At 37.0% G+C, this 16612-nt stretch overlaps 1 protein-coding gene across 2 annotated transcripts; it reads left to right on the forward strand.

Annotated features, from left to right (window-relative positions):
- Positions 1-6455: 6455 nt before the first annotated feature.
- Positions 6456-11045, forward strand: LOC145581024 (protein FAR1-RELATED SEQUENCE 8-like). Of its 2 annotated transcripts, XR_014099603.1 has the most exons (3): positions 6456-6609; positions 7202-10594; positions 10702-11045. XR_014099603.1 is itself a non-coding variant. In XM_081638115.1 (2 exons), exon 2 carries the CDS (start codon positions 7684-7686, stop codon positions 8542-8544), a length of 861 nt encoding a protein of 286 aa, XP_081494241.1. In that variant the 5' UTR covers positions 6456-6609; positions 7202-7683; the 3' UTR covers positions 8545-11045. The 2 variants fall into 2 exon arrangements, 1 of the variants encoding a protein (XP_081494241.1); XM_081638115.1 differs by having other exon boundaries at positions 7202-11045.
- The last annotated feature ends 5567 nt before the right edge of the window (positions 11046-16612 follow it).

Here is a 16612-nt window from a genome sequence, read left to right on the forward strand (position 1 = left end):
GTCACGAGGGCTCTCCGATAAGCAGCTCGAAAAGCACGTATACTCCTCACCATGCCGTTCACGGTTTCCCGTGGAACTCGTTCCAAGAATACAAGCAGTTAGTAAACAAATGTATATGAAACAAAAAATAAATAGAAATGTTTAAGGACATATACAAAAAAGACATACCGACTCAACTGTCTCAGATACAAACGGTATCCCCTCATCATCCTCCGCTGCTGGAAAGGTCTCACGAATTACCGATCCGACAGTATCGGTATACGTGATTTGTGCTTAAGGAGGCACCTAACCACCTTGCTCGACCCGCTAAAAAAAATAATAATATACATGACAAAAAATGATAAAAGGGTCAAAGTTCCAAAAAATAAATAGAAACAAGGAAAGTTAGAGTTAGAGTACTAAACGGAATGAAAGCAGGAAAAGGAGTCAGCCTGGATGCAATAAAAGACGGATAAGAAACCTCCGGCATCACCAGCTGCTCCACTGGATAACCAAGGATCGCCTGAGCTCGATCCTCGATAGACAGCAAGTCCGGACGTAACATCCGGATCGGAGGATCCGCAGGAACCAAATGCTCCTCGGACGAAAGCTGCCAGAAAACACGCTCGCCTAAAAACCCAAGCGTCTGTCCTATGGAGCACTGAGAGTCCTAGATAGAGGGCTCGGAAACGGCAACGAACCATGCCAGACCTGATAACCTCAGGGACTCCAACGATTAAACTCCAAGGACGGAGATCGATCTATAAAACACAACCACATGAAAAATCGTAAGAAAATAAATAAAATCAAAAAAATACACATGTAGTAGGAATACTCACTGACGCACGAATCGCCGAAAGGATCCTATGGCGAAATTCGCTGGGAGAAGTGGCTCGTCTCTTCTTAATCGTGACCAATCGATGGCCGATAGGAAAACGAGCAGCCCCGAGCATCCTGGGGGATAAGAAAGGCAGGTACGAGTATCCCCAAGCCTGAAACCGAGAAAAGATAAGCCTAAAAAAGAAAAGCAAAAGTAATAACCGAAAGAAGCTTAAAACACGTACCTCAAGGATACGACCATGCCACGTAAGGGAGATCTGAGGCACCTCAGTAGCTGCCGTGGAATCCATAACCCGGATCGCCTTGCCCATAGTTGTAAGCATACGGGCATACGACACCTCCACCCAACTCAGGTCACCTACTTGCCCTAGATCACTGAGGCAAATAAGTAACCCAATGGCAAAACGCTCTCCTCGATCACTGAAGATAGTGACGGAAAGAACGTTAGCAATGTATATCCGAGCCAGCTGCTCAGGTGTACACTGCCGATCAAGCTCCTTAGCCGACAACTCATCGACAAGAACCGAGTACGGACAAGACTGCGCGTACACGTGAAGGGCCGACGCAAGACGATCCCCCACAAGGTCGCACAGTCTCTCGTTTGACCCCTTAACGAACTCTATGGCCACGGGCTCGCCTCCAAAAGGAAAACCCGTAATCATAGAGAAATCGAAAGGGGTAACTGTCATCTCTCCCCATGGAAAGTGGAAAGTGTTGGTGGGATCCCACCAAAACTCCAGCAATCCACGGAGGAAAGCTGACGATGCAGGTTGACTCGAGAAATCTCGAAGAGCCGCCAGCTGGGAGTCAATCCCAGAAAGTGCTACAATCTCCTTTTCCACCTCAGGCAAACTCTCAAAACGGGCTCGCAAGTCACCTGAGCCTTATAAATGCATGCTAGGCTCTATCTAAGGAAAATTAAAGAATAAAAATAAAAAACGGTTATGATTAAAAAAGGAGAAAGAACAAAGGAAAAAAGAAAGAGACAAAGGCGGAAAGAACTCACGATGCTGCGCCACCCTTTGATCAAGACATGATGGTCTGCGTCCCACTTAAGGACCCTAGGGTCCTAGTTGGGAGGAGCCTCCTAAACCACATCCTCCTGGCGACGTCGATCGGTCGCGACGCGTCGCTCTCGAACCTCCTCTTGAGGACGGGTCACCCTCTTTCGAGGGCGAACCGCCTCGTCAGGACCACCTAGAATCTTCTCATCATCGACAAATGGAGGCGAGTCCATGCTGTGATGGATAAAGTTTCTTTAATTAGTTTAATTTATTTCCGAAACTAAACTAATATACGTATTCTAGACCCATTTTGGCAGCATAATAGCTGCTTATAGGGCAAACACGAAAATCGAATGCCACCCATAATTGGGGGCTACGATACATGCAGTTAAACTTAGTAAATGGAGGCTTCTAATAAATTAAGTCGTCCTATACCAGTTTCAAGTAAGTATTCAAGGGATTTTTTTTTCAAAATCCCAAAGAATCAACTACTTCTAGACGAATAACAGAAATATAAACATAATTATCGTCTACCAAACAATCTTGAAGTTCGAATATGGCAAAATAGGCTAAGTATACACTTCGCGCCAATTTTTTCGAATTCAAAAATTTCAAAATATTAATTATGGAAGTAAAACTAGTTCCAATACTACAATTGCTGCATAATTAATAAGTATAACCAAAATGAGCAAACAAAATAACAGAAAATCAAACCAAATTTGAGCAAACAAACTAACAAAAAACACACTCAAACAAAGAAATGCTCATACAAGGTTCAATACTTAACCATTTTTCATGAAATTTGTTGCAAAACACTCCTTAAACATAGCATGACAACATAGAGCAAACAATTTCAAGAATAATGTATCGAATAAAAAACCCCCTATTTCAAAATTTGGGGTTTAACGATTCGAAAATCGTTCAAATTCAGCCAGAAAAGAACAAGTTTTAGCAAAAAAACTTACATTGGATTACGACAAATATGAATTAAGGACAAATTTTCTTCCTTTAACTTCGAAAATCGCAAGAAACCGAGCTCTTTAGAGAGAGAAAGAGGCGAAAATAGATGAAGGAAGGAGAGAGAAAGCGAAATGAAAAATCGCGTTTTGCAATTTGCTTTTTGTTGAACTGAGTGTCACGCGCAACTGAATTAGTTGCGCGTGACAGACCAGCACAACTCCGAAAGATACGCGCGCCTGGCCAGCGCGACCTACTGCGTTGCGCGCGGATACTGGTCACTAAAATGACCGAAATCTTTATTTTGATCTATTTGATCATTTTTAACGGTTTTTGCTCGTTATTAGACGTAATGGCTCGCAAATTATCAAAATATTTTTAAATTGCTTTGCATATTGTAGTCTGTTTTCTTCTTTACTAGTTTTTTTGCATCATTCTTGCATGCACACCAAGCTTTGTGCCTTCCCCAAGCATACGTTTAGAAAGTTTTTCATAAGAGTGCCTTAAGACGTTCCGTGGTGGTGCTTTACGTAAAAGCACCCATAGACAGGTTTGTCATTTTACAGTACCGACGTTATAAATGTCCGGATTTTCTTCTTTTTTCACGTCCGAAGAAAAAGAGAAGGCGTTTTCATGCAGCATAAAAATGCAAATGGCATATCGTACGACACAAAATTGTACGGCGTAGGTGTTGCGTAAAATTTCACTTCAGCCTAAGTTTTGCGAGATCTGCCTCTCGGAACTAAAAGGTAGAGAATTACTGTAGGCGTTAGCTCACGAGTCGACAAGCGCGTGGAACAATCAGGAACAAGCAATTCTTGAATGGGAGCAAATACGGTAGTTAGTGCGCTTACTAACTTACCGGAAAGTTAGGGTGTCCGACCACCCCCTGTATAAAGAAGCGATGACACAATGTCGCGCCTATGTAGTCACGTGCCCCCAGTCCTGAGACACGTGTACTCATCTTATGGAAAAAACTGTTGAGAGAGTTTTTGACTTTCTTCCCTCTCAATGGATTTGGATATATGCCTCCAGTCCTGAGACATGTATTTCTATCTTGTGGACATCTAGCTTGAATACCAAACCCGACTCGAATACTGAAAACCCCTTTTCATCTTTTTTTACTTTGTTAAAGTCAGGCTAAAGTTTCAATGACATATCGAGGGACTTTAGACCAACGATTACACGATTGAGAGGAAATCTTCCCCTTTTATCCTTTTAAAACCGATCTCTTCTCATGACTTGACATCACCCAGAACACCTTTTACTTGTAAAAGCGTTCTACAATTACAAAGGATCAATCTAGATTCTTTAGCGCGTTAAGACTAGGAAAAACTTTTTTCTAGCTTTAATAGCTACTTGTTTAAAACACTTAACGAACCAAGGATTGTTTCGACATCCTTAAACATTACTGAAAGATTCTCTATCCTTAGAGAACGTTGCAGAATGAGTATCGGATTTATTTCCTTGACTACTTTGATCATCATCTATTCTAGATTCAATCAAAGTGGGGGCTAATTATAGACATCTACTTTTGGCCTCCTGTCCTGACAGGAAGTGCAATGACGATAAATAAAACCATCTTTGTGTTGGATCAAAGTGAAGAATACTTATGGGGAACTGGTTAAGCCACAAAACATAAAAGACTAGCTTGAATTGAAGATAAAAGCCAAAACAAAGGTCCAATTTACTAAACCCAATCATAATTAGGCTTAAGCCCGTGCTTAAAACCCAATAATGACGGATTTAGGAGCGCCTAGGTTAAATTTTAATGGTGCCGCAGAAAAAGCCGCGCGCAAATAATTCAGTTGCGTGCGACACCCAGGGTAACCTACAAAGTTGTGATGCGGAAGATTCAGAATTATTCGAAAAATATAAAATCGAATCTTACCATAAAGCCACGCGCAAGACAATTAGTTGCACTGCCCATAGCAAAGCAACCTAATCACTTGCGCTGGGATGCCGCGCGCAACTTATCCTGTTGCGCGCGACACCTGCTGCGGCAGAATGCTCGTAACCCTAAACCTAATCATTCCCTATAAATAAGAGCTTAAACCGAGGCTTAGACAGACACAAAAAATAACCTAAAACTCTGTCGAAATACTTGTGAACTTGTGCAACCTAGCCCCTCTTGTCCTAAATACTGACCCTTTTGATATTTTATTACTACGGTGGAGGTTCCCCAACAAGAAGGAGTCCATAAGTATTCTAAATGAAGATCTAAAAAAGAGAAGTGGTAAATTCACGAGCACATAGTTAAATCACATTTATTTTCTAGTTTAAAAGAACCCTAATTAATTCATTAGTGTTTTTTTATCACCTTTAAAATAATTAATTAATCAATCCCACATAGTATCTTGCGTTAAATAAAGATTAGAATTGAATAAAATAATTGTTGGTTGATTACTTAAACCAAGGCGAATATTGTTTATTTTCTTGTCCTTTTCACGAATTTGATTAAATAAAGAATAACGACATTACGATGTAATTCCTACGTGAATTGGTATGTGTAAATAAAATAAACTAACATAGTTTTAGGTATCGTTCCATATATTGTTTGTTGATGAAATGGTAAAAAAGGAAGAGCTAGTAGAGGCCGCACTAGGGCTACGATAACGATTCCCCTCTAAAGGGAACGTTATTTTAGTACCCTCGCTCCCAAACTCATTTCTGGGTTATAGACCAATTTGGGAATGGGTAAACTTATGATTCGTGCTAATTATTCCATGAACTCCACATGGAAGAAAGGCATGAACGAGGTTTATGAGTTTTCCTAAAACTCATTGGCGACTCCCTACTTGTTTCTTACAAAAAAGCGTAATGATAAAATCAATTCTAATTCAAGGTCCCCCAAATAGTCATGAATTAAAATCCTACTACACCCTAACAAGTGTAAAGTCCTAGGCGTTTAAAGGGTCATGGACATTTAAGGAGAGGACCCCTTGCGATGGGAACCCTCTCCTTACAATACTCAAAATTAATTAACTCACAACCCAAAAATAATACTCTGCATTAATAACTTTAAAACCTCAATAAAACAATACTCCTTATAGCAACAACATTAAAACCTAGAAAAATAACACAATAAATCATATACAACAAAAATAATACGAGAACTAGAATCATATTATACCGCACATTAATCATGCATATATATAAATCATGATCATATATAATTCACAAATTATAAAATTTACACATAATAATACTAAGTGCAATTAATGCTAATAATTTATAATCCAACATTAATTAAGGTTGTGTGATTACCTTTTGAAAAGCCAAAACATGGTGTATTGATGGACGAAACAATAAAAAAACGAACAGATATACATAATACAAGAGTTGTGAGAATGAATAAATGATACTTGGAGTTTTAATTATGCATGAGCATGAATTCAAGATGAGGTGGAAAGGAAAGATCTAGTGCAGCTTGCTTGATTCACACATTAACCCAAACAATCAATAAGAAGAATAAAAGGTATATTGGGCTCACGAGGCGCACTTAGGCAATCAGCCTGATTTACTAAATTATGTAAATCAGTAGCTGATGTAGGCCATACACCGTCCTTCATGCGAATATTAAATTGTGGTGTACGGATTCTTGTAACGGTAGGTAAATGGCCGTTAGTAACCATACAGTTGACGGTTTCATACATTGCTGTAACGGTGCAAAAATAAACTTCAAAAAATATAAAAAAAATCCTTATTGTCTTCGATCGCCACTTCAACTCAGGAAGCCATCTTCACCAAAATGACACAAAGCTCGAAAGATGAAATAGAAGAAAGTTGATCTACCAACACAAGTTCACTTGATAATTCTTAATTCCAGGTAATTTAAATTCCGTATTTGTAGTTTAAATTGGGTAATTTGTATAGTAGATCTGGTTCTGGAATTGTTATTGAGAGGATTTGGTTACTGCTTCTTGAATTCGTTTTTTGAGTATTCAGATAATGCAATCATATGATATCTTAAGTTGTATTCAATTATAATGCCTAGGGATACTATCTTTTGACTCCTATTGTGTCAATTAGTAATTATAATGAGTTTGGATAAAGGTTGTATTCAATGGAATGTTTATAATTGCTGACTAAATTGCTTTAATTAGTCGATTACAGTTGAGTTGATGCTTATCTTAGTTGATTAGTAAAATTTTCGTAAGAAGTATGTTGATTAAGTAATCCCTGGTATTGTAAATCCTAACTTCCGGTCAATTAAATTGCCTTGATACCTTTAGCTATTTAACAAATTTTGGTATATAGATTTGCTTTTATATGTGAAAAAATTATTTCAAGTAGTATTATTAAATGGTTGGTCTGATTTGGTTAAATGATTTAGAACATTAGTTTCAATATTCAGTTTTGTTTCTTTAACTGTAATCAGTAGGTGAACTGTAGTGTCTTACCCTTTCTTCACATTCCAGTGCTTTGTAGGTTTGTTCAAAAAAATCTCTATGTAATGGAAGAGAACACTTATGGATCGACTGAGAATGAGAAGGCAAGTCATGAAAGCATGAGTAATCCATATTCAGACACTGTTGTTCCATTATCAGACAGTCTTGTTCCTGTGGTGGCTGCTGAGGCAGGGGCATATGTAGATTTTGTTCCTAATTCATTGTTGACTCCAATGAAGACCGTAGAGTCTGTGGAAACAATTGTGTCAACAAATAAGGTTTCTGTGTACTCTACAATTGAAAGTCCCAAAGTTGGTATGGTGTTTAAATCATGGCAAGAGACAGAGTCCTATTACAAACAATATGCTGAGCAAACAGGATTTGATGTTACTAGGGCTCAAGGATATATGTCAAAGAAGAATAAGGAGAGGCGGGGGATAACCTGGAGGTGTGAATGTTAAGGTCATCCATATTCTAGGGCTATAAGGGAAGCGAACAAGAGGGCAAAGTGTATGGATGTTTGCGGGATAGGTGGCACAGTTGATGGAGTCATTGGGGAGGATGAACTTGCTCGGTGTAAAAGGACATCAAAGAAATGTTTATGCGAAGCAAAAATATATGCAAGTGTGAATCAAGAGGGCCTATGGGTGTTGAAAAATGTTGTCTTGGACCATGTGCACCAAGTTTCCCCTTCTAAGTCCAAGTTGGTGAAGGAATATCGTATGAACAAGTTGACACCCAATGTCAAAAAGGCGTTGATAAACTACTACGATGAAGGTGTTCTAGTTACTCAAATTCATGGTTGCTTGGGATTGGACAAATGTGAGGGGATCATGCCTAAAGTTAAGGATTTACAACAAGAAGTTTACAAAGAGAGGAGGGCTAGGTTGAACATGGCATGTGGTGATTGTGCTGCTATGATGGAGTATTTTGAAAAGATGCAAGCTGACAATTCTAATTTCTATCACACTCATCGCCGTGATGAAGATGGTCGTATGAAAGATGTTATGTGGGTGGATGCTCGAAGTAGGGCGGTTTTCGGGTACTTTGGAGATTTGGTGTGCATGGATGCTACTTATCTCACAAACGAGTTTGAGCTTCCCTTTGTGAATTTAGTTGGTGTGAATCACCACGGCCAATCTATTTTGTTGGGGTGTGCTCTAGTTTCACATGAAGACACGGACATGTACTCTTGGTTCATTCGTCAATGGTTGGCTTGCATGCGAAACAACCCACCAAATGCAATCCTAACTGATCAAGCAGCTGCTATTCGTAAGGCACTATCCTTAGAGATGCCTACAGCTCATCACAGATGGTGTATTTGGCATGTAATGCGTAAAATTCCGGAGAAGCTTGGGAAGTGTGATGGGTAAGTAATGACCTGACACTTCTTTTCAGCCTTTTTTTGAAATTTCTCACCATGTTTAAGTTTTATGCTTTCTTTTACTGCATTCTTAGATCTCCTCATTTATCTTTTGATCCCTTTTTCCTGTCCTTCAACTTGCAAGTCTATGCACGATTCCATTCAGTTTATATCATACACATTTAGGTGAACATAATCATATAAAAGTGTATGTGTATGCTCCCATGGATGTTGTTTCTTTAAACAAAGAATAGCTGTTGTTAAATGCTATATTTGTATATTGTTTTGTCCTTTTTTTTTGTTAACATGGTGGCTCATAACATTTGTTGTATTTTGTATTTCTGCTGTGTGCTATTAATCTTAAGCCCTTTTTTACCAACCTTCTCTGGCATATGTGATCCACTGGTTTGTGAATATTGTCTTCCTAATGATATTACATTTAATGATTATTCTATTTGACCAAATGGATTCAGTTACAAGGACTTTAAAAGCCCCCTGAAGACTCTTATTTATAAAAGTTTTACAACAGAGGAATTTGAGAGTAGATGGAACTCACTCATTACTGAACATAACTTGTTGGAAAATGATTGGTTATGTGACCTTTAAAATGAGAGGCATATGTGGGTTCCCGCCTTCATGAAAGAGTATTTTTGGGCGGGAATGAAGACGACTCAACGTGTTGAAAGTATTAATAGCTTCTCTGACGGTTTCGTCAATAGGAAAACAATGTTTCATGAGTTCCCTATAAAGTACACTAGGGCCATGACAAAGAGGGTAAAGGACGAAACCGATGCAGATGCTAGGTGTTTTAAGTATGTACGCCGTCTTGTAAGTGGGTTTAAGGTGGAGAAGCTTTTTCAGAAAATTTATACCGACACAAAATTTCAGGAAATTCAAACTGAGTGCGCACGTATGATGTATGTTTAGCCTAGGGAAGAGCGACTCATAGGAGAAAATGTTGTCCAGTATTTGTTGGAGGATAGGGTTTGGATTATTCCCGAAGGATCTAAGCAGGAAAAAATAACCGACCGCCGTAGGTTATACAGAGTAACCTACAATTCGGAAACGAATGATGTATCTTGTGATTGTAGGAAGTTTGAAACTTTTTTAATACTGTGCAAGCATTGCATACGTGTGTTAGACCAAAACCATGTGTTTGAGATTCCAGAAAAGTACATTCTAGATAGGTGGATAAAAGACATTGTTAGAAGGCACACACGGGTGAAGGTGTCGTACTATGACCCTTCTGAGACGGTGGAAAGTAAACGTTTTAACCGAATGATGACCAAGTTTGAAGCTATTTGTGAAGAGGCTTCTACAATTGATGATCCCACGGTTGATATGGTTTTAGACACACTAACCGAGCTGTCCACTGATGTCAGAAAGGCTAGGCTTGCGTTCCAGGCAAAGCAAGATCCACCATCTATGCCAAACAGCAACATCACTCCATCTGTGATTGGGTCTAACACTGCTGCTGCTGCTGTTGTAACCCCTCCTTCTGTCACAAAACGTACCGCAAATGACAAGGATGGACCTCTTAAGGATCCTAAGACTAAGAAAAAACCTTGAGGTCGTCCTAAGGGGTCTAGGTATATGTCGTTGGCGGAGACATGGTACAAAAAACAAGCCCATGGAAAGAAGGATCCACCCACTAATCCGCACACCAACATCATACCCTATTCAGGATGTAACTCCTCCGCCTGTCTCAGACCCTAACGCAAATGTCAACAATGTTAATAATGACAACACTAACCCTATTCACGATGTTATTCAGTATCCTAACATAACAAGTAAGCCTCGAGGTCCTGAAAATGGGACTAATTACAAGTCCTTAGAGACAATATACAAAACTCAACCTCAAATTCAGAATTCTGCACTTGTTGCTGCTCCAAAAAAAAAAACCGGTTTGTCTAAATCTTATACGTAGTATTTTGTTCAGTTTCTAAATGTTCCCTTTATTTATTGGTAGATGTTAACTATTGTGCTGATTGCCTCAACAGGTCAAGCGAAGACTAAGTGTTTCTAAGGAAATTCCTTTCGAACAGACCCCAATGATTTCGGTAAGTTGATACATTAAACCAAATGGAATTGATAAACGTTGTATTCTTTATATTCATGAAATTATCTTCTTCTGTCACCCTAAACCAACTCTAATGTGATTAAGAAGGTCAAGCGAACAAGACACAAAATTCCTAGAAAACACGCTAATTTTGAGGCAGCTATCCCTACTGATGATAAATTGCTTAAGAAATTTTTCGGCTGCTCTTCCCCATCTTAATTGGCCTGACACAGAGTTTGTGGGCTCCTATTCTCCATCTAACTAAAAAATCAATATCCTTTTGTGTTGTAATATGTAATTACCAATTTCAACTTTTAATCTGTTTGTAATAGAATCTCTGTAATGAATGGTATGTTGTTAACAAGTTCCGTAGTACTACAAACATGTTGTGTTGTATCGAAGGATTGTAGGTGTAGGTTTGTGTCCGTATATAATGTGATGGAAAGCTAAAATTTGTGTCCATATATAATGTGCTGGCGTGCTGCTATTGTGTATATGTTGCCCAATGTTTAATTGATTACAGTAATAAATTCACTATGTTTGTGGTCCTTTAATTAAACCAAATAATAATAATAATAATAATAATAATAATAATAATAATAATAATAATAATATTTGGGTGGAAAGGAGGATGGGGAATAGTCGAACCCTTGACCAGTAGACCTGATGTTTGCTTGTGTGTTGCTAGTGGTCGAACCGTGGTAAAATGGTGTTCAAGTAGTGGAGTAAGTGACCATTGGGATAGTGCTAGCACCGTGTCATATTTTCCCCAAAATATGTATATATATGTAAAAAACATTGTTTTAAATAATATATGGGATTGGGAGGAATCGAACCCTTGACCTTCATGCTTGTTATTATATTCTATGACCATTGGGACAGTGCTAGCACCGTGCCACATTTTACCCAAAACGTGTATATATATGTGTGCAGGAATCATAGTTTTATAAAAAAAAAATAGAGGGTGTTGGGAGGGTGGGAGGAATCGAATCCCTTACCTTCATGTTTGTGAGTATGTTCAGTGACCATTGGGACAGTGCTATCACCGTGTCACATTGTCCCCAAAATATGTATATATATGCAGGAAACATTCTATTAAAAAAAAAGGGGGTTGGGAGGAATCGATCCCTTAACCTTCATGCTTGTTAGTATATTCTATGACCATTGGGACAGTGCTAGCACCGTGTTAGATGATCCCCAAAGAATGTATATATATCAAGTATGAAGTTCATGTGTTCGAGTCTCTAACCCTTCACCCCAAGTTAGCATATCCAAATTTTTTTTTATTTTATGCTCGCTTATTTTCGGAATATTTTTTATTGTTTTAATTTTTGGTTTATGTAATAGTATTGCTAATTTTTTTTTAATGTTTAAAATATTTTCCTATAAATTTTCCCGTATTAAAAATGTGGAAAATCCGATTGCGAGTCTGATCCGACTCACAATTTTCGGAGCCGAATCCGGTCTGTTATAAAGCATTTGTTCACAGTGTCGGATTCAGACTTAGATATACCTATAATAATGACGTAAGTTAAAAAAGAAAATTTCCGAATAAAACACCCAAACAATGGTTCCAAGTTATAAAGCATATGCTCATACTCTCTGATTCGGACTCAGATTGGACTCTGTGAGACTTTGCGTTCGGTCCAAGTCCAATCCCCGCCATATTCGAATTCGGATCTACTTTACCAGACTCAGATTCAGAATAATTTTAAACGGTTTCGGATCGGCTTTGTTACTTATCAACCATATATAAAACTTCATTTATATTGCACTATTGTAGATATAAACCAAATTACATTTATATATAAACTTCATTTAGATTGCACTATTGTAGATATAAACCAAATTACATATATATATAAACTAATTGAACAAACTATTTAAAACGCATCCACCTAAAAATACAAATATAAAATGGAGCATAATTAAAACACTATTCTAACAAATATGATCAAATATAACAAATACGATCAAAGTTGTTGGGGGATCGCCGGTAAGCATTTGAATAAATTGAAGATTCAGAATCACCATACACACCATCATCGGGCCCAAACTCATCTCCACTGTCGGAACCAGAAGACGAGTGCCCATTATATTTTTCCTCATCATCTCCATCTTCCTCTTCAAAACCAAAACCATCAGCCTCACCCGCCTCATCATTGTCTTCTTGTTGTTTTGGTTCCATCTGCTCCTCCTCCTCCTCTTCTTCTTCTTCTTCTTCCTCTTCTTCCTGTCCATCTCCTCCTCCTCCTTCTTCTTCTTTTTCCTATTCCTCTTCCTCTTCTTCATGTCCTTCTTCTTCTCCATCTCCTCCTCCTCCTCCTCCTCCTTCTTCTTCTTCTTCTTCTTCTTCTTCTTCTTCTTCTTCTTTTTCTTCTTTGCCACTTTCAGCAGGTGGCTCCTCCACTTCATTGGCCGCAGGCTCCTCCTCTTCCCCGCCTTCAACACCGCCAGCAAGAGGGCCGCTTTCGTTACCACCCCCAACCATCACATGGGATGATCCACCAACAAAAAACTGCTTTTTCCTCTCCGGAGCATCATCGTCACTGTCATCACTTTCAGTTTCAATCTCAATAACACCTTCCCATTTTTCCCAATCAGAACTTCTAGGACGCTTACCCTCTTGTTTGTTGTCCATGGGCCGTTTTCCCTCTTGTTTGTCTTCATCGGCCTCGTCTGAAACACCTAATTGCTTGTTTAGGTACACACGGTCCTCCACCAGAACATCCAGCCTCTGAACTATCTGAAGCCTAAGGTTAGAATTTCATCTATTTCTTTTTCAGTCCTCTCCTTTTTCTCTTCAAGATATCGACGGTATGCCTGAGAAATTGACCGTCCTCCATTATTTCCGACCATGTTCAAATTTCAGACCAATAAATTTAGCGGAAAACTCTGTTTTTGGCAAACTAAAAGAAAGAAGGCGGTTACAGGGAGAATTGGAAGATTTTTTATAATAACAAATAGAATGTGGTACTTTAAAGTGTTTAAATACTCGAACAAAATTGCAACCTTTCAACTTCATGTCTCTTCAACATTGCACGTTAAACAAAGTTTGTTTCATTTTTTTCCAGGAAAACCAAATAACTTCTATTTTATTTTAATTATTTTTAAGCATTCTAATTTAATTTATGGAAAATTTTTAGACCTTAAAGGAAGGAAATTACTCAAAGTACCAAAAAGAAAATAATGCAAATGTGTCCTATGCGTGTCATAAAATCTCTAGATTTGTGAGTCTCAAACACGAGACATTCTCGTTAAGTAATTGACATTTTCTAGTCCGATATAGATCCATAAAAGGTCAAAGTGACCCTTATATCTTAAGCCTTTAATAACTACCACAATATTTGACACGCATAAATAAGACATATTGCGTTATGTTTCTTTATTGGCTACTTTGAGGTTAATTTGGATAACATGCAAAACGAGATATGTTCGTTAATTTATTGACAATTTTGACTTCGATATATAACCGTAATAGGTCAAACTGACCCCTACAACCGTAACCGAACAATTTACAATCACAAAACTTAAAATGGGAACACATATCAAGATACATTTGCTATAATTTTTGCTTTGCTAACTCCGAGGGTAAATTGGATAATTATACACTTAACTTGACTCCTAAAACCGTAACCGAATAATTTTTTACTAACAAATCGAGATATTAGATGTTTAATGTTATTATAGTTAAATACTTTTTAACGGTATTAGTCACGTTTTGGGGAAAAGACCAAATCATGAGGCTATCGATGGGAAGGAACAAATTTAGTAGTTTGTGAATGGGAAAAGTCAAAACTACGGGTGAGCGAACCAATGGGAATTTCACAATATAAAAATATACTCGTACGAGGTTTAAGATTATCTCAAATGATGAGACTCAAGCGAGTTTTTTTTTTATCAGATAGAGTATTTTTTGCAATGTAAACCAATAAGTTGGTATCTTAAATTAGCGGCGCCAAAAGAAAATTGCTAAGTGTAAATACTCAACTTTGAGTCTCATTTGACATAAACTCATAAAGTGTGGGCCCTTTTCCTATAATCAATTATATTTTGTAATTTATTTAAGTTTTGCCTTTGTATTAGAATACGGTGCTAGTACTGCCACAATGGTCGTTTACTCTACAACTTTCAACAATCTAACAAGCACAAAGGTCAAGGGTTCGATTCCTCTCATCCCTTTTTCAAAAAAAAAAAAAAAAAAAAAAAAAACCAAACAAAAAAAACTTACCAAAATTTATTTTTAATTTTTTCATAAAAAAAAAAAACACAATTGGTGGGTGAAATTCACTAATATGATTTTACTTTATTTAAGTGGATGATCTTTGTCATTCCATTAATAATTGTTATGTGTTGGAACTTATTTCCTCTTTTCTATTGTCTAAAAACATTAAATGTAGGGTATAACCAAAGATCATTAATTACCAATGAGCATTAATTTATGTAATAGTATCAAAACATTAAGTGTAGACTACTACCTAAAAGCTTTAATTACCATAGAGTTATATCATTTAATTTCTTATTCAAGTAGTATGTATACTAATAAAATTAATATTGTGCACGTATTTTAAATTCCACTATCTATTGGATCGTACTTGAATAATCTGTCATAGTCATTTGTAATATAAGTAACTCCTGTTTTGAAATTTTTATTGGGTTCCGACCTAGACTTGCTCCGACTGAGAGTCGGAATATTTTAACGGAGTATAACTTGACTTACATTTGTCTATGAATCGAACATGATTTTCTACCGGCTCAGGGCGGAGTTGGAGCGGATCCTAACTAGATTGCCATCCAACATTTATAAAAGATGGATTTTGTTTTATTGATTTTTTATTTTTTGGTATTAATTTTGTTTTCTCAGATTGTTGTGTGTAATTTCTTTTGTGTAAATAATTAATTCCAATCGTTAATTGTAGAGTATTACCAAAAGCTTAGTGAAAGCCAAATACCAATTTCTTATTGACTTGGTACGGAGATTAATAATCTTTATATTGTGCAAGTATATTACCAAATAAAACAAATACCTTTTCGTATTAGAGTACGGTCCAAGACGTGTCGTTGTGTGTCCAACGACAATTGGGTGAAGTGTCCATGTCTCCTGTTATTTGAAAACATTGGACCCCATATTTAATTGGCTTGTGTTGAATAATTAATTATATTAGCTAAGAGACACACACAATGCGTGCTTGTGCAATATAATAAGTAATCTACCGAGATCGAATGTTTTTCCACAACAATGTTCTTTAATTATAGTTGTTTATTTTTTAAAAAAAAAAAAAATATTAGTAGGTTTATGAATTGTGGACACGATATTGATGATGTCATTTATGCTAAATAATAGAATGTGATTTTACTCCAAAAATATTTTTTTACATAACAAAAAAAGGAGAGAAGGAAGTTTTTTTTTTTTTAACTAATGATGGTAGTTTTTTTAGATAGTAGTTTAAATGTTTCTTTTTGGAAGATGATTGTAATTATTTTATAAAAGGGGTATTTTGGGGAAGAAAAATTGATCACCCAAAACCGCTTTCACTTTATATGTTACTTTAGATTCCTAATAAGATGTACTCCTTATTGATGTTTACACATCTTGTAAAGTGGAAATTGATTTCAATACACCCTTATTAAGGTAGGTACTAAATTGAAATTGATAATTGGTCCACGTGTAATTAAGAATGCTTGTTTTTTTATACGATATTTATGTCTAATTTCTTCGAGTAAGTAATAATTTCCAATCATTAATTGTAGAGTATTACCAAAGCGCATTTCTTACAAAATACTCCGTACCAAAGAGCTATACCATATCTTATTAAGTTGATACGGATATTAATAAAATGATTATTGTGCACGTATATTAGTAGATGAAACAATAACATATTTATAGTATAATTAGGTCTAAGACGTGTCGTCGTGTATCCACTGCCAATTTGATGATGCGTTTATGTCTCCCGTTTTTTCACAGCATATTGGACGATTTTCTTAGGATTTTATTTTTGTTAACGAAAATCTTAAAAAC

This window comes from Chenopodium album, chromosome 1 (genome assembly GCF_948465745.1).
Source record: "Chenopodium album chromosome 1, dcCheAlbu1.1, whole genome shotgun sequence".
NCBI classification, from domain to species: Eukaryota; Viridiplantae; Streptophyta; class Magnoliopsida; order Caryophyllales; family Amaranthaceae; genus Chenopodium; species Chenopodium album.

Bases quoted from the DNA above. Each gene is read 5' to 3' on its own strand.
- LOC145581024 (XM_081638115.1), top strand. From the start codon at position 7,684: ATGGATGTTTGCGGGATAGGTGGCACAGTTGATGGAGTCATTGGGGAG.